Source organism: Nelumbo lutea, chromosome 8 (assembly GCF_056320005.1).
Source record: "Nelumbo lutea isolate HS-2025 chromosome 8, American lotus-T2T, whole genome shotgun sequence".
NCBI lineage: Eukaryota > Viridiplantae > Streptophyta > Magnoliopsida > Proteales > Nelumbonaceae > Nelumbo > Nelumbo lutea.
Genome location: NC_142691.1, coordinates 57,315,587 through 57,335,007, shown reverse-complemented (window position 1 = coordinate 57,335,007; position 19,421 = coordinate 57,315,587). Strand labels below are relative to the sequence as shown.

General features: G+C 37.9%; 1 protein-coding gene across 1 annotated transcript; it reads right to left on the bottom strand.

Annotated features, from left to right (window-relative positions):
• Positions 1-553: 553 nt before the first annotated feature.
• LOC148844347 (GDSL esterase/lipase 7-like) lies at positions 554-14,065 on the bottom strand. The gene is made up of 5 exons (XM_088959540.1): positions 13,966-14,065; positions 1,619-1,798; positions 1,376-1,497; positions 1,029-1,274; positions 554-745 (listed from the first exon to the last, which is right to left on the bottom strand). The coding sequence occupies exons 1-5, from the start codon at positions 14,063-14,065 to the stop codon at positions 554-556; spliced, it is 840 nt and encodes a 279-aa protein (XP_088815666.1).
• Between the last annotated feature and the right edge of the window lie 5,356 nt (positions 14,066-19,421).

Sequence of the window (19,421 nt, the reverse complement as noted above, 5' to 3'; positions counted from 1 at the left end):
TCCTTGCATACCATTCGAACTGTAAGGGAATCATGTGAAAAAAATGACTCGATATATAGCAATTTGCCAACGTTGGTTCCACAGGTTTCGATCAGATAGATGGAACATTTAAAACCAAAACAGAAAAACAGAAGAGAGAGAGAGAGAGAGAGAGAGAGAGAGAGAGAGAGATGGTCCTTTATTGTTGCTTTTCAACCTTGCACGAGCTGTTGGATGGTTGGAGAACAGACAGAAGAATAATTAAAGCAACGGGTTCCGATGGTTGAATAGATAGCTTCAGTGAGGTGCATACCATCCCAGAAGGCATGTCTGCCACCGTCGGAGCACGAAACTAAACCTGGAATGCAGGTCCAAGCTCCATTGTTAACCGCAATGCAACATGGGTCTGTTGTATCTCCTAGCCCTGATAAAGAAAATCCACAGATGTTATGTAAATGCTTACATTTTCTGAGCAGTAGTTAGTTATCAGAGAATATATAGTAGGGATTATATATTCAAGGGTACGTAGAATTAGGTCGATATCAATGCTCACCATATTTTGAAGGATTTGTGATCATATCATGTCCAAGCTTCGAAAAATATCAAGTGCAAAGGTGGAGCCTTGGAGCGAAGTTGTCAATTGTTTCAGCATTGCAGGAAGCCCACCATTGAAGACTGATACAACCTGATTTAGTTCTTCAACACATGGTCCTTCGTGTGGTACTAATCTTGTAACTATTGGCATGCATCGGAGCAATCTCGAACACTAGAAACTTCCTGGCCCCCAACTTGTAAAGAGTCTGTCCATTTATATATTTGTCAATAAATCAAAGGATAGATGCACCATATATACATATATATATATACGCTATTATTGTTCTTCTTGTTATTGCCATCAAGGTTCCAATATTTAACATTCATAAATCAATATGATCCTAAGATACCCATTTGAATTATCTTTTCATTGCACAGATTGCAGTGTAGTAAGACCCAAAATCGAACCGGCCGGATGGTCAGACCATGAACAGTGAGTGGTGGTGGATATTTACCTCCAAGCGTTGAGAAAGTATGTCTTTGAGTAGTTGAGCAAATGCTTGAGGAGTGTACATTAAATTGGTTTTAGAAACATAAGACACAAGGTAGCCGCCGTAGTCATTGTTTCCAATATTGATAACAAAGATGGACTTGGAAAGGTAGTCTGAAAGCTCTTTGGAGCTGCCGAAGTGTGGTTGCAGCTCCATCTCTATAGTCTTTTGGAACAAGACGACCTGATCATCTAGGTTGAGGCACTTACCCTGCACAAAACCCATTAGTCCAAACTGGAGAAAACAAAAGAAACCGAGAGAGAAGCAGTTAAATATGTATCAAATGACTAGTAGTAGACATGATTCCTTACGAATTCGCTTCCAGTCAATGGGAGAATGCCGCATGATCCAGACGCATAATTCCGGCCAGTTATTGTACCAGACTTGAACAGGCGTATGGATGGAGGAGCGAATGGTAGCCCAAGTTGTTCAGCTGTGGAAGAACATACAACAAGTAGCATTGAGATGAACACAGCAGAAGAAAATTCTAAAACCCAGAAACAAATTAGTTTTGGGTTAATTTCAATGTTTTACATATTGACACCATGACTCACCAATGTAATCTGCGACTGTTTTGCCATTGGTGAATCTCCCCGTGACGCCACCGGCAAAGTCTACCCCATATGGCAGGTAATTCGCTTTGGCAATTGTTGGTAGAAAATTATTGTAGCAACTGTCAAGCAGAGAGTCTCCAAACACGTACAGTGCTGGTGCCAGAGGATTCTCTGCTATGGCTACCAAGGCATGGGAGAAAATAGTGAAACAAATGAAAACGAGGGAATTGGAATTAGGAGATCTTCTCATTCTGCTCAAAATTCTTTCCAGCAGGAGTTGCAGCCTGTGAAGGAAATGAGTTGCAGGAAGTTTAGTTTTGGAGGGTTTTAAAAGATTTTCTGTTTACTCCACACCCGAGAATTCAGTTTTCACTGGTTATGGGTAATTTACTATTTTTGTTGGACCAATAAACGAATTCAACCAATGGAAGCTCGAGCAGTTACAAATCAAGTCAAGACTGATAACTGTTTCGGTCTTGTTTTCAAATTTTGTAATCAAAATACAATCTGTATATAAATACTCACACCAACACATAAAATGACATGAGACTTTCAGACTCCGAATTATTCTCCAATAATTTATATAGTCAGGCTACCGTTATTTTCTAATCTTTCGATCTCTCAAGGTATATCCGTCTATCTCCCTTCATTAATGGCGTCGTCGACACTATTTTGTTTCAAATCAACGGTTTAATTAATCGGCCAAAATACAAAAACCCCCCTAGTTTCGTTGTAATAAATACCTCCCTTGAATTTTTGTTAACTAAACCTTCCTTCCGTGGAAAACGTATACATTTAAAAGATTATCACTAGGGCGTCATTTAAAGAAATCATAAAATACCATATTTGCCCTGTGCACTATCTCCCAATTTCCTTCATTACTGCTAACGAATAAGCACGAGCTACATACAACTAAGGCTGCAATGTGGGCCGGGTTGGCTTAAACCCAACCCATAAAAGTCAGGTTGGGTTGGTCAGGTTGATGCTCGGATTAGGGTTAGGGTTGACCCCTCAAACAACCCAGCCAAACCCAAACCCAATTCTATAGTACATATCATATATAAATATGTATTATATATAAGATATCATACATTGGTTTATTTATATGCATGATAGTTGTGTAGCCCCTATTACATAATACCATTTATTTCTTTTAAGATAATCACCTCACTTAATCTTAATTGGAAATACCAAAATCTTAATAACATTTTTTATATGTTTTTTGAATATTTTATTCTTTTATCTCCTCTTTGTTGTTTGCCACCCGTAGTCCATAAAAAATCTATTATAAGCTATAACTCACAAGAAACTATAATCATTTCAAACACTTTTTTTTTAAATTGTGTACTTAAAGAACCAATAAATACATAACAAATAAATACTAATAAAACATAGAATTAATATATGTAGTGAGAGTTGAGTTAAGATCTGAGATTAAGAAGTTCTATGAGATTTTAAAGGATGGGAAGAAAGTTGGGTTGGGTTAAGGATTTAGAACTTAGGGTTGGGCTAGGGTTGGACTCAACCTGACCTAACCTGGCCCAACTTGCAACCCTAGCTACAACTAAACATGTTCATGGATCAACCGCGGCTCGGAGTTTGCCAAAATTTGAATGTGCCCAACCCAAAGCCAAGCACAACAAAGTGTAAAGTCAAGTCCAAAGCTCGACCCATTAATGGGTCTAGGTACAACCATGGCCATCAAACCACTCTCATTCTAATGAAAGAGGGGATCCTTAGATGAATTCGTTCATTTTCATTTGAATGAATTCTTTCTCCCACTTAAACCCAAACATATGCCCTCCAAAAGGTATACTAGAATACCTTTATCATTGATGTCGTGCATCTGCATTCTTAGAATTTTAGAATCTTCAGTCCATTTGGCATCAGCTCCATTTAATCTGTTAGCCTGTGCTTTCTTCACAGCAAACTACTACTCAACAATTTTGCTTCATATTTTATTTAGAACTTCAGAAAGGCGATTAGGGCTCTAATGATAATTGATAAAGTCAACAGGAATTGATCAGTTAGTCATTGTAATCAATACTAAACCCAATGGCTACTTCGACTAGTTTTTTGTGCAAATGAGATTTTATGAGCAAAGAACCTAAAAGATAAACTAAAAATGGTGTATATCTTCAGTAAAATGGTGACTTGACAAACTAGAAGATGGCTCTCAATCTCTTATTAGAGATCACATGGAAAAGTTATAACAAAAGCATTGTCTTTACTCTTAACTTCAATTCTAAAACTTGTGTAAGGAATAGAGAGGCCGATACTCACCAAATAATGATTCTAATGTAGTTATATAAGCTGTTTGGATCCTAGGAAATTACTTACCTAGGTATTCCATAAACATTCAAAGTTCTCTTTGGTGTTCAAGAATTGAGATAGCGGCTAAGAAAGAATGATATGGTTTAGACTTTGAAGCCATAGTTGCAATTTTAGCATCTTCCTTAACTAAGTGTTTGTTTGGCATCAATGCCGTTGCTCCAGAAAATGGGGACACATCAGTGCAACGTCGGAGAAAACAATGCTCCAGAAAATATAAATATATTTGGAACCATTTTTCATAAAAAAATGGTGCTCCAAGCCAAGCTTGGAAATCGAGAAGGCATGGTTTGGAGCAATGACGAATTTGACATTTTCTCAAAATGGAGCTTATTGCTGCCAATGAGGAAGACATGATGTGGAAGTGATGTGGACTTCCTATGATGGGTACCAATGCTGAAAACAGATATAGAACACTAGTACCAAACAAAAGGTGCTGTTGTTGCTCCAAGAAACACCCTACCTAGCAACAATGTTTCCAAACAAAAAAAAGACACCATTTTCTCAGAAAGTGGTGCTTCCAACCCACACATCAGCATTAATCTGCAACATCAGTGCCAAACATATACTAAAGCTTCATCAGAGCTAATCATTGCAATATGAAATTGAATTTAGGGCACTTTGATCATAGAAATGTGCTTCCGTTCAATGTTGTTTTGGCCTTTGAGGTTGCAGTAGTGTGGCTTGGAAATGCTGTAATATGGGAAAAACTGAAGCTCTTTTTGATTTCAAACAACGAATTTAGAGCTGCATGCATTCTTGGACCATCACCATGTTAGTTTTGCCAAATGATACTAGTGCGAAACCTCTTATTTCTTTCTTTCTTGGTTATTATTGGATTTTAACCTCATAAGAGATTAAATCCAATGGGTTTGATTGGTCAATTACATGAGAAATTTCACCTACACACTCGATTGAAAAATTAGTTTTTTTCTTACAAAACTCAATTTTGAACTTGTCCCACATTGGAAAATTATAAGCTTTATTTTCAGTATTTTAATAGGAGTTGATTTACTCCTCTTAGAAATAGTAGAGGAGAGAGTGTGGGGGTTTGTTACCGCGCAATACGCATGCACACGTGTGTGGTGCAATGAAGTGCTTTAGACGTGTGCGCGTGTGTGTGCGACACAATGAGGTGCTTTAGAGGTGCACTTTACTCGCACTTCGAGCACACCCATGTGGCTCGTGAAGGGCAGTTTGGTTTTGGTGTGATGTTGGCCGTTGGTCACTGTTGATGAGATCAATGGTCATGATTCGATCAGGTGTGATCAAGAGGCATGATTCAAAATAGTCACAATGTTTGAAATTGTGATTATTCAAGATGCCTTCTCTAAACCAGCACCTACATTTTCTTCATACCTCTCAATAAACTATTTAAGGAGCATGAATTAGACTTCAAAAACATACAATTTCGAAATTCACTTTCTCTCTCTCTTAGTCTGGTTTCCTACAATCTCACAGAAGGTTTCTCTAGAGATTCTTCAACTTTGCTGGTTGCGGATTCTCGCCCAAGGCTCTGTTATATCCTAGGAATGAATTTGCTTGTAACCCAACAACAAACCCAGTGAAACTGAGTGGGGGCAAATAACATTCTAAAGACAGTGTCTTCAGATGAGCCTCAGAGCTTCTCCTCCAAAGTTACAGTGACCCCATTTTCCAACAATTATCACATCAAAGAGGGTTCTAAATGTGAACATTACACATTTGATAGATACACAAGAGCTATTTGTAGAGAGAGAGAGAGAGGTGAACAAGGATCATGGCATATGCTCAAAAATTGAAACATGGAACTAAGTTACTAGTTATCTTTCAGAATTGGAAAAACAATAATAATACAAGGCCGTTACTTTTAAGTCAATAAAAACGCAAATTGATCGATATGAACTCTCAAATTGTGGTTGTGCTTTACTTCTTTAGTCTATTTAGTCTGTAGAAGAGATGAAACTATTTATGGCGGGCATGACCTCAAGCACACACGTATAGAGGAACTTGTGGAGTCTGTGTTCCACATATTTCTCTCCTTCCTCAATGTTCTTGTAATCAACTGTAGGTGTGTACAGATTCAACTAGTTAGTTGTTGGGTGAGATATATGTTCCTGTGTTTACTCAAGCCAGGAGAAAAGGAATAACTAGTTGAAACATATCTAGGTCTAACAAGCAAGAAACATATCTTGGTCTGAGTATGTCCTAGACAGGCAATGAGAAGGAATAACACAAAGACTAGACTTCATCTTGGCAGAAGCCGTGGTGCCATTGTCGTTGCCACATAGGTGGTAAGTGAGATTTTCCATTTGGATTAGTAACAAAAGTGTAAATTCAGTATTTAAAAAAGTTATGCATCAATTAACATTTTATGTCTAGATCAATGATGAAAGTGAGGTTTTTGTCAAATTTCTTAAAAGATCAAGGAGGTATTTGTTAAAATGAATCTATAGGAAAGGTTTTTATGATTGTAATAAAACTGACCAAGGATAACTATATCCTTTTGGGCAGCTTATTTCATTCTTGCAGCCTTGCTTGAGGATCTTTGGGTAGGTAGATGAATCTTTCCGTGCCAATCTAAATTCCTCAACAAATCTAACATAGAATAAGGTTATGATCAGATTGTCAACCCAGTTTATACTGCATGGATAGAATAGGACCAAATCTTGTGCATGTTAAGAAAGGAAATTTCACTATTGCTTCTTAGGTTAAGTATTGAATTGGACGATTCACCAAAGATCTTGATTAATCCTATTAATAAGTAACTAAGGCTTAGTTTGGAAGGAGTACAAATGCAAATATGTAGAGTGCAAAATCTTATATTTTGTATTATTTTTTATGTATTTGGACTGTACATATTTGTATCTGTATTCTTTACAAACTGAGTCCAAAGTCAACACACTCAATTGCACAAGGACAATGATACAATTAGTGAAAAAGATAAAATATCATGTAAGACGATGTTTGTTTTATTAAAACACTGACATGTTGAAAACAATTCACATTTGCACCCTACAAACACCCCACAACGTGTATTGGGAATATCTCTAAATGACAAGTACAAGAGATGTTCCCAATGCATGCTATGGACTCTATTAAGGTAAGTTCACATTAGATATATAGTCTAATTGTCATTGCCATTTTGAAAGATTCCATGTTGAATATGGAGGTGTTTGGCAATACTTTTGAATGGGTTTTTTTTAACTTTTCAAAGCTAGGAAGATCAAAATTTGGTAATTTCTATATGACAAGGAAAGATAAGAAACCAAAAATGGCCTATGCCCTAAAAAGCTCATTAAAACTTGTTGAAATAATTTAGTTATTTATGTTAGGGTCTGTTTGGCTAGTTAAAGCATTTTTTATTTTTGTTATATCTGTAATTGTACTCACTTACAACAGGGGCACAAGGGTCTTTTCCCTTCTTATTTCTACCACCCTATATAATATAACAAAAGTTGGCGCTGCCAGCACCATTCCATTGCCAATCTCTTCTCTTCTCCCTTCTCTCTTCTTCTTTTCTTCTCTTCTCTTCCTCTTATTTCTGGCCAGCCACACTCTTAAGATGGTATCAGAGCAAGAATGCTGACTGAGAGAACAGATCGAACAAGCTTCCTTCCTTTTTTGCTGAATCTGGGTGGAACAAAGATTTGAATTTGGGCAGAAGGAAATAGATCTACAACCGGTACAATCCTTCCTTTTTTTTCTCTTCCTTACCCTCCTTGGTCGTGTACCAACTTTTAGACCTTTGTGAGGTTTATACCTCTTGCTTTTTGGATTGTGTGATCGTATTCTTGTGTTAAGGTGACTATAGGTCACGGATGACCTGTTATCTTAATTTTTTGGCTTGATTATAAGTGTTAAGGATCTCTCTTGCTTATTAGTGTTCTTAGAAATTCTGGAAGGTTGGTAGGTTGGGACTGTTAAACCATATAGGTCTGAAATTTGCCGAATCTTGCTTTTTTTTGTCCTGAAATTGGTATTGTTTATACTCAAACTATTTTTCAAACCCAAGTGTGTGGGTGTGGACTGAGTATGTGTGTAGAGCAATTTTGTTTTTGAGTAAGGAGGGATCCTAAGTCCAGTGTTTGGGACTGATTATTTGTTTTGACCATGTTGTTTGAGAATTATGCTACTTCAAAGATTCTAGAGAGCTACAATGGAGTGAGTGGGGGAATGGATATGAGTTTCCCCATGGCTGTTATTCCCTTTGATGATCAGAGCTACCTCAAGTGATCTAGGGGAATAAAACTCTACATCACTGCTAGGGGGAAAATAGGATACATCAATGGGAGAGTGAAGGAACTACATTACAGAAGTATTGAATATAATAGGTAGAACCAAGAGAATAGTATGATGATATCATGGCTCTTGGTTTCCATGCTGCCACAGGTAAGGAAGACTTTTATGTGGGCAGAAACTACTTGTGAGATATGGGAACAAGCAAAGTCCACCTATTTAGAGCTGAGACATTATGCCAAGATATAACAACTACAAGCTGAATCCTCTATTTGCAAGCAGGGGGAGAGGAGTCTCTCAATGTACTATTCTGATTTAACATTAATATAGAAAGAACTTGATCACTACTAGAATGTGAATCAGAAGTGTGATGAAGATGCAAACGCGTACAAGTCACTTGTATCTCAACAACAGGTCTTTGCCTTTCTCCTAGGGATGAATCCTTCATATGAGTTCATTAGGGTGTAAATCTTGGGTAGTAAAGACTTGCCATTAGTTTAGGAGGTGTATGCCTTAGTGCAGTTAGAAGAGAGTAGAAGAAGTGTGATGAATTGTGTAGAAGGCGAGTCAGTTGCCCTAGTTGTCCGGGGAAATTCGATAGGTGACTCTCAAAAAAGAACAGATGATAAGAGTAAACTTTAGTGCACTCACTACTAGAAGACATGACACATGAGAGATACATATTGGGATTTCCATGGAAAACCTAATTGGGCATAGGATTTGGGTAAGAAGTCAGCACCTGATCAGAGTAAGAAATCAAGCCAGTAGAATAAAAAAAAAGTATAACTCAGCTAATATGACATTGACAAAGACTAGTCCATTGGTGACTCAGGAGAGGCATCCCAGTTTTGACCCTAAGGAATAAATTATCAACTTCTTTCGTGACCATTTGGAATTGTATGGTAAGACTCTTCGCCAAATGGATTCTGGTCCTACTCCTACTACGTCTTTTGTGTTTACATTAGGTAATGCTATCATTGCCTTCCATGTGTCATCTCATACCATTGATTCTCCTTGGGTTATTGACTCCGGGCCTCAAACCACATGATCAGTAAGTCAAATTTATTTCAGACATGTAACTTCTCTAGGAGAGATAAGGTGAGACTAGTTGATGGTTCTTTCTTTACCATAGTTGGCCAAGGTACCATACCCCTCCCACTCGGCCTTACCCTTTCTAATGTACTGCATATTCCAAAATTACCTATTAATTTGCTATCAATTAGTAGTATAACTCACTCCTTGAACTGTTTAGTCACTTTTCTTCTATCTTCATGTGTGTTTTAGGATTTGGCCTTGGGGAAGACAATTGGTAAAAGAAGCATGGTGGATGGTCTCTACGTGTTGGAGAATAAAGCTTGTCTTGTGGCTACAAAGTCCATGAGTTTGTCAAGTGAGAGTCAAGCCTATTTATGGGATAGTCGTCTAAGTCATCTTTCTTTTGAGTCATTAAAAGTTATGTTCCCAAAGTTGTTTGAGTCATTGTCAATGAGTCAGTTACAGTGTCAGGCATGTTAATTGATTAAACATTGTAGAAGTTCTTTACCTTTGAGAAAAAGAAGATCTGAATTTCCATTTCGTATTGTTTATTCTAATGTTTGGGGCCCTGTTACTCTACTCACTGAGGTTACTTATAAGTACTTCATTACCTTGACTAATGATTACTCCAGATACACTTGGGTTTACCCTATGCAATTTTGAGATGAAGTGCCAAAATTTGTGAAAGACTTTCAACGCATGGTGTTCACTCAGTTTCAAATTAAAATCCATATCTTCCAGTCGAACAGTGTGAAGGAATACTTCCATACTGATCTCATTGAGTGTTTTTTGCTTCGAGTGGGTCACTTTAGTGAAGCTCTTGTGCTAGGACACCCCAACAAAATGGTGTTGTTGAACGGAAGAACTGTCACCTTCTTGAAGTAGCTTGTGGCTTATTAATTCATATGAATGTGCCAAAACATTTTTAGATTAATGTAGTTTTGTGTGCTACATACATCATCAATCGTATGTCATCTTGGTCACTGGAGTATAAGGCCCCACATCAGCTCCTGTTTCCTATAGCTCCATTGTTCACTATTCTGATGCATGTTTTTGGGTGTCGTTGCCTTGTCCATAACATGTCCCCTACTCAAGGTAAGCTTTATCCTCAGGCTAATCCTTGTGTTTTCCTTGGTTACCCTTTATCTCAAAAGGGGTATTATTGCTATGATCTTACCTCAAGCAAGTACTATGTCTCCATTGATGAACCCTTCTTTGAGAATCAACATTTCTTCTTGGTTTCTCCTCAGGGGGAGAGTAGGGTTGAGGAGAAACAAGCAACTCAAACTCAACTACCTCCTTTACTTGATCTTCCTCCATTCCGAGTTTTTTATCATTGGCATAAAAGCCAACAAAGTTCATGAGCTATGGAACCTGACACTGTGCAACCAACATCATTGGATTCACCATAGGCAGATCCATCTCATCAACCAGGTACACTTGCTCCTATTAATATGCCTATTCCTCTGAATGTTGATTCACTTGTCATCAATGATCTTGATGTTCCTATTGCTAAGAGAAAGGGTGTTAGATCTTGTACCACTAATCACCCTATCTCTAATTTTGTGTCTTATGATCATGTTTAACTTTCATTATGTGCATTTCTCTCCTCTATAGATAGTGTCCCCATTCCTAAGAATATGGAAAAAGCTTTGTCTAACCTAAATGGACAGATTTAATGTAGAAAGAAATTGATGCATTACACAAAAATGGCACTTGAGATTTGGTGGGCCTTCCTGAAGGGAAAGAACCAATGGGTTGCAAGTGGATGTTCACAATGAAACACAAGGTTGATGGGACTGTTGAAAGGTACAAGGTTAGACTTGTAGCAAGAGATTTTATACAGGTATATGGAGTAGATTATGTAGAGACTTTTGCTTCAATAGTCAAGATGAACTCTATTAGGGTCCTTTCATTGGTAGCAAATCTTGATTGGGAACTTCACCAATTGGACATAAAAAATGCTTTTTTGAATGGTGACTTGGAAGAGGAAGTGTACATGACCCAACATCTAGGTTTTTATGCTAAAGGTAGAGAACAAAAGGTATATAGGTTAAAAAAATCTTTATATAGGTTGAAACAATCACCTTAGGCTTGGTTTAGTAAGTTCCATTTAGCAATTCAACAAATGGAGTTCAAACAATGCCAGTCAAATTACACTCTATTTGTGAAAAGAGGTGAAGGGAGATTTGCAGCTCTTATTGTGCATGTGGATGACATAGTGATCACTAGAGATTGGGAGGCTGAAATATGGAGACAATTCTTAGCCACTCAATTTGAGGTGAAAAATCTAGACCCTTTACGTTATTTCCTTGGAATTGAAGTTGCCCGCTCTCACAAGGGCATCTTTATTTTCCAACGAAAATATGTACTATGTCTACTAGAAGATATAGGCAAATTGGGAGTAAAACCAATTGACTCACCAATTAAATCTAATCATCATCTAGGAGACAGTCAATGAGAGTTTTTGAAAGATGTGAAGAAGTTCCAAAGACTCGTAGGGAGACTCTTGTATTTGTTTATGACCAGGCCAGATATTGCTTATGCAGTGGATGTCCTTAGTCAATTCATGCACAACCCTAGGACAACTCATTTTGAAGCTGTAGAGAGGATTCTTAGATACCTCAAGAAATTTCTCAGAACTGGTTTGTTGTTTCAGATACATGGTCACTTAAATGTGAAAGTATATACTGATGCTGATTAGGCAAGAGCAGTCGATGATCAAAAGTCTACCAATGGGTACTGTGCCTTTGTAAGAGGAAACCTAGTCACATGGAGAAGTGAAAAACAAAGTGTGGTGGCTAGATCTAGTGCTGAGGCAGAATATAAAACGATGTCTCATGGGGTTTCTGAAATCATGTGGATAAGAAATTCGTTAGGTGAATTGGGTCTTGTAGTGAATAACCCTATGTCACTCAACTGTGACAATAAAGCTGCCATCATCCAGTCCTATATGACAATATGAAACACGTTGAAGTAGACAAGCATTTTATTAGAGAGAAACTTGTAAATAGAGAAGTGTGCACTCCATATGTTAGCTCAGAAGAATAACTTGCAGATATCTTCACCAAAGGTCTTTAACTTTTGTGGCACAATGATTTGTATGACAAATTAGGTTTGATTGTCATCTGTGCTCCAACTTGAGGAGGAGTGTTGAAATAATTTAGTTATTTGTGTTAGGGTCTATTTGACTAGTTAAAGCATTTTTTATTTCTGTTATGTTTGTTATTGTACGCACTTATAGTAGAGGCACAAGGGTCTTTTCCCTTCTCATTTCTGCCGCCCTATATAATATAATAAAAGTTGGTGCCGCTAGCACCATTCCATTGCCAATCTCTTCTCTTCTCCATTCTCCCTTCTTTTCTTCTCTTCTCTTCCTCTTATTTCTGGCTGACCACACTGTCAAGATCAAACTGGCCAATAATTTGAAAACTTTAAATGAAACTTCCTGTCTTTTTGAATCTAAAATCTTTTATTAACAAATCTAGAGATCATGTTAGATTTGGATACTTACCAAACAACCTACATCTTTATAGACAAAGCCCCAAAAACTTATTACGTCTTTTGGCCATCTACATTGTCAAAAGATATTTACAAAAAGACTTGCCAAACAATACTTAATCTTTCTTTGTATATATCTTACTAAATATAAACAACCAAACATTATTATTTAATTCATTGGCGCCCAACCAATTGGTGACGAGCACCATTTACCACCACCAAAACATTGTTGCACAGATAGAAGTCATCTCTTTCAACCTCGACACGTACCTATTAAAAGTAGAGTACAGAAATGAGAGACCAGACACCATTATCTTTGAAATAGATGGGCACCGACCCCATTTCCACTTGTGACACAGGCCATTCACTGTGGAAATGAATACAATACACCCCGAATTGGAGATAGACCTGTCCATGGGACCGGCCCGGGTTCAGTTTTTGCCAAATTTGGATGAGCCCGCCCAAATCTCAAGCCCAAAATAGTGTAATGTTGAACCCGATGGACTGCCGATGAAGAGGTAGGTCTATTTGAAGCTATCTTATTGATACTTTAAACCTTGAGATTGCTATTATCCACAAAAGTACATCCGAAAATTTACAAACAATCCAATAATTCTGGAACAGAGGATCAACATCAGGAACCAATCTCTACTTACAGTCTCAAAGAACTTGATGCCATATTCATCATCAAGCACTTGGCCCTTTGAAGTGGGCACATCTTAAAAAAAGGATGGATCTATCTTATTTCAATATATTACTTGAAAATGATGAAGACAAGAGAAAGCCAAACCCGAATTATCTTTATTTCAACCATATGGAGAAAAAAATAGCACCACACAAGTACCAGATTAAGGTGGCTGATTCTATCAAGAAAAAAAAAAAAATCAAAGTGACTGATTCAATCAAAACTTTTCTTCATTTTCCTTTTATGCGTGATACATGGGCCCAAAAATCAACCCCAACAATGTAACTCAAAAGCAAGCACTTCCATAGCCAATGAGAGAGCTCATGATCCATCTTAAACAGAGTCTTTTAAAAGCAATAGGGACAAGTAAAGCACAAGCATAGAAACTGAGGTGAAGGCCTGAACCAAAGTTAAGTGCCACTTATTGGAGAAAAAGTAAACAAAAACACACACATACACACTCCCACAAAATGAGCCTCGTCTGTGAGCCTAAGTGGACCAATGCTGCCCTTAACCAAGCACTGCTAAACCACCAATAAAGACATGCAAATCCAAGGGCAGAGCCTTACCCTTTTACTTTCATCCATATCAGCTTTGTTCCCCACCAGAATCTTGTTCACATTGTCAGAAGCATGTTGTTCAATGTTGCGAATCCAATTCCTGATGTCTGTCATCATGGTAATAAGCCAATTTTAATGAAAACAAGAAGAAAACTGAAGATTATAAATCAAAGGTCCACTATTAGCAGTGAAGCAACCTCCTCCATAAAGTAGATACACAGAAACATCAACATAAGCACCAATCTGGCGAAGTTCTTGATGATAAAGCCAGAGAAATCGGCAATAACTATACAGTTCTTGATATATCCCAGACGTACAAAATTATCTGCTTATTATGAATATATTAACTTCAAAGTTCAAAATATAGATACATCCGTTACATCGGTAGTGGCGTATTGAACAGTATCGATAACTTTTCTTTTATTTTTTAGTTTCTTTTCGAATCTGATTCAGAGAAGCTGGTTTAAGGTCCGTTCACCCTCTAATTCGGTCAAGACCCCAAAACACCTCAATAGGATCATATCAAGAAACCCCGGATATAATATGTATCAATACTTTGAACTTTGATTAAATTGAAAGATGCCCTGAACAAGAATTTTACACTAGATCAACCTCTCCAATATAACAATTTGTAAGGAGAGAGAACATTTTTGAATTAACATCATAGATTCGGAATAATAAGTCTGAATCAGTTTTGGATGGCTATAATATGTACACGGCATTCACTTTAGAATTAGACACTATTTTCACCCGAATTAGAAAAATGGGTCAAAATGTGGATGCTCTTTAAAATAGTTGGACCGGAATCTGGTTTTGGGTCCTTACATCATGGGCTTTGGATAAGATCCAGCTAGAACCTCTGGATCCGACTTGCACCATGTGGGAATATTGTGACCATGAGATATACACGCATACTTGAATTATGAAAACTGCCAAAATTAAGAAGATCTTTTAATAAAATAAATATCGAAAGAAAAGAAATAGCAATTCACAAGACTAAAATACTTCCACCACAGGTCCAAAGTTCATTGTTAAATCTGAATGATTTTTAGTTCCCAAATTAAGACATCATTTTTCTAGATATTAACTTCTCAGATGTAAATACTGACACAACAAATCTACACACAGAAACATCATCTTCGCCGGCCATGGTTTTGCTGTTGTGGCTCTAGAGGAACACCACCATTGTTTTGGTTGGGCGGTGGCAATGGAGGAGCATCAACCTGGCTTGGCTGGAGTACCGGTGGCAATGGAGGAACACCCACATGGTTTTCATTCAGTAGTTGCACCAGAGGATCACCCACAAGGTTGTGATTGAATTGTTGCAGTGGCAACGGGGGAACATCAACAAAGTTGTAATTCAATGGTGACGGAGAAGCAACAATGCGCCTCCGTCTGAGTGGTGGCACTGGTGGAACTGTTGAATCATCACCGTGCTCGGTTTTGAGCTCTGGTTGTAGAACTGAAGCTTCAGCGATACACGGAGACAACGTATCATGCAAGAATCACTTAACTGCCGAAAGAGATCATTACAGCTTCCGTGCACTGATTTTCAAGGGTTATCTGCACCATTAGTGTGCAGATTCGAGTTGGATTCCAGTAGTCTGAATCCAATTCAGCAGATCCATGAAGTAACCCCATATTTGTGAACCTCTGGTCGTTGTTAGGAAAGTTCTACCGGTACTCTAAATTACTATTTTGCAGAGGTTGATCTGGTATACCTTCGTTAGTGTAAAAGTTTTGCTCAGGATCTTCCTTATGCATGTTAATATATTCACCACAAAATGACGATTGTGTGTATGGGATATCAAGATCACTGTGATTATTGCCGATTTCTCTGGCTTCACTATCAACCTTCGCCTTCTCTCGACCTCCCGCCACCCGAGTCGTTTCCGATTTCTCTGGCTTCTTATAAATCTTGCAAAGAACAAAGTCGTCCAAATGCATCATAAATGAAAAGAAAAAGATTAGGGTTTAAAAGAAAAAGAAAGATTAATTCAGTATTTAAAACGAAAGAGTATGCTCAAAATTAAAGATGAAACTCGATAAGAAAGACGTAAAAGAAAAGTTAGAAAACTTGCTCAGGTATCTAAATGAACAAAATAAAATTAACGAAGAATGCAAGAGAGCCGGTGCAAGGAAAGAACAAGACAGTCGGATCAGATATTAAACCTTGGTGATGAAAACATAAGAAGGCGGCTGGAAGACTTGCTCAAAGCAGACTGGAATGAACAACTGATTAAAACAAATGAAAAGAATGATCAAAAACCATATTCTCATGTCATGGCCTTTTTCCTTAGGACGAGGATTAATGTATTTAGCGACCCTATACTCGTGCATAATCCAGTTAGTCTTCTCACCCTCGGAGGCTTCCCCTTGTAGAATACCAATGCCTTCTTATACCTGATATGCACACCTCACTGTAAATCGATTTATCAGCTCCGGTGGTCTTCCGATACCCATCTCTGGCAGATCGGTTCGACCAAGATCCATTCCTGTACTTTCGATCTCTATGGGTAAAGAAATAGCATTCCTTCTACCTCAAGTAGGTTTCATGTTTCTCTGTATATCAATGGATACATTAAATACACAGCATAGAGAAAGAAGAAATCAAGAAGGAAAAAAAGATTATATCCACCATCACCCATGTCAAGAAGAAGCAAACCTGTTAGTGCTGTGGACTGTAATCGTAAAGAGAAACCAATTTAATCTTGTTCGCAGGCGACCGTTCATTTAAAAGAATTTTCTTCCAGTAAGAAACGACGAGTTCTTCGTCGCTTGGAGTGAATCTGAAGCCAGGTGGAATGTCGGAGAAATCAACGTCACCTCTGGAGTCGTTGGTCTTACACGGACTCTTCACCGAAGTTGGACTGCTGCTACTAACGTCCTCCATGGTTATGGTTTTAGGTGGGTAGAGATGTTTACGAAAAAAAACTCTTCTATTTATATCAAAATTCAGATAATTTTCACTTAGAGACTTTTAGATAACGATTTCAAGATTAGTATTACAAATCTTTAATCTTATCTTTTCATCTACTAGAGATAATATTTACAACCCCCAATTTTTGTACTGAGCCAATAGAATCTCAGCGGGTGGGGTCAACCCATCACAATTATTAGGCGGAATAAATTCAAAATCATAGACCAGCAGAATGAACCATCCCGATTAAATAATCGGTATCCACAACTACAATCATTTAAATAAACTAGCAAGATACATGCGATGCACGACAAAAATTGAAATATTTAATAATTTTATTTTTCATTTAATGTTGATTTATAAAAAATAATTATTGTTAATTGAATATGAATAAATATTTTTTAATAAATTTAGTTTTATTAATAATTTGTAGTATTTTTAGTAATTTTTATTCTTTTTTATTATTTTATGAAATTTTGATTAAATTTAAATAAATAAAAATAATTATAAAAGCTAATATTTTTATTAATTCCACTAATAATTAACAATTATATAAGAATGGCAATAGGGTGGGTTCAGGGCAAGGCACCCCATCCCTTTACCTGCCCCATAGTCAAAGACACTCTACCCTATCCCTACCCCGTCCCCAATGTCACACGGGTTCAGGGCAAGGTAACTAATCGTGCATGATCAAGGTGCTCTTAGCGGGAGGGTAGATTGGATGTCGATGCTTAGCTGGCCGGTTGAACTGTAAGAGAAAGGACCAGAGAACCTAGGGTGGCTAACCCGATGAGGTCGCTCTGATGCTTAAGTTAGTACTTGCTTAGTAGATTGTGAGCTGGAAATCAGTAATCTAAAGAGCTAGAATGCACTTAATCGTGCGTACCTAGGTACTAGGGGTTGATGCATTTTTATAGTTTAGATGTCGTGAACCTCAAGGAACCTCTCAGAGATCTACGGGCTGAGCCAAAGGAGTCCATTCCGCTTCGGGAGGTGACTAACGTGCTAGCTGATAAGGCTTATGTGTCCACTCAATTCGGGCAGGATGAGGATAAGGCCTACGGTTGTGCGACATGATCCCAGACGATTCGGAGGTAGTTGACGAGCTTCTAGAATCTGCTACGTGTTGTCTTCGGCAGATTTAGTCATCCGAGGTACCCAGACCTCGGTGCTATCCGAGATGACTAGGGCACCCGAGGTGACCTAATTCACTGAGAGGGCGGGAGGTGTTAAATCATCATCCAATTGGCGAGCCACATCCACGTGTCTTCTGCTTTTCAAGTCGGACCAAATCACCCCTCATCAATTGACTCCCACTCCTCAATCAGGGGTCTCGACCCGGTACGAGGAGTCCATGACGAGCTAAGGTGGATTTGGCCTTAGTTAAGTAAGGTTAATGGGCATGACGCAGCAATTTTCCAACTATGTCTAGCAGTTAGGTAAGGTTAATGGGCAAACTGTACTGATCTTGTTTTGAGGGTTCCATTGGAGCTAGTCTCCAACTATATTGGACTGGAATCAGTTTGTGATATCTACCACTTATGTGAGATTTGAAAGGGGAAAGAAAGAATGAAAATCTGTACTTTCACTTGATAAATTAATGGCAATCCAATCTGAACTATCCGTCGTCCAATAGGATGAACTCCATTTGTCTTTCTGTAACCATTTCTGATGGTGCTTGGATGCATGATGCTTGTCTTGGACTGGTATCCAAGTTTGAACGAGGTTTCTATCAATGGAGAAACTGATATCCAAATCTTCTGCTGGAAGTGGAACAAAATTAGGAACTTGGTTCATGAGATGATGGTATAGTTGGACTTGGGCCTGAAAAGAAAATGCATGTCATAAATCATTAAGCTAAATTTGGGCCTGATAAGAAGTCGAGCCCATGTTTTTCAGATGGGAGGTCACTAAATCAGTGCCCCCAAAACCTCTAATGGATGTGGGTTAGCAATTAAGAATGAAATATAAGAGGGCCCAAATTAAGGTTTGCTCCAATCTGTCTCTTCCTTGAATTCAATTTAGTGTCGATTCTTCACATTTGAACATTTACTAGTCAATGATCACTCATACTGAGGAGTGAGTATGGGCCACTGGGACGGAAATTAAAGGATTCGAAGTGAGAACATGTGCTGGAAGAGTGAAACCAGGAAAGAGCAAACATAAGAGGGCCATTGCTTGCTTCGAATTGACAACCATTGGTAGACAAGTTATTTTAATATATTATATATGTGATTCTTATATCTTATATCTTCTCCGAAGTGGCAGTCTTGGCGTTATTCAGGGTAAAATAAAATGCTTTTTAGTAGAATAAACTAAAGGAGAATAAGCTATTTTATATTTAGAGTTCCTTAGTCCTTGTGATTCAATGTTTGACAATAGAGAATTCCTTGCTTTCAGTGCTAATGCATTGGAATGTAGAAATCCTCCTTGCAATCCTATGGACTCGAGAACTCCAACTTTTCAATGCAAAGGATTCTTATCTACAGTCTCATTTGTTTTTTTTTATTTTTCCTTTTCATTCTGATATTGTTGGAAAGAGTGGTCCAAGAT

Coding starts and splice junctions, on each gene's coding strand:
- LOC148844347 (XM_088959540.1), bottom strand. CDS start 14,065: ATGATGACAGACATCAGGAATTGGATTCGCAACATTGAACAACATGCT. Junction 1,799..13,965: donor CAAAGCTGATATGGATGAAA/GTAAAAGGGTAA, acceptor ATGCCTTGGTAG/CCATAGCAGAGAATCCTCTG. Junction 746..1,028: donor TACTTTCTCAACGCTTGGAG/GTAAATATCCAC, acceptor GGAAGTTTCTAG/TGTTCGAGATTGCTCCGATG.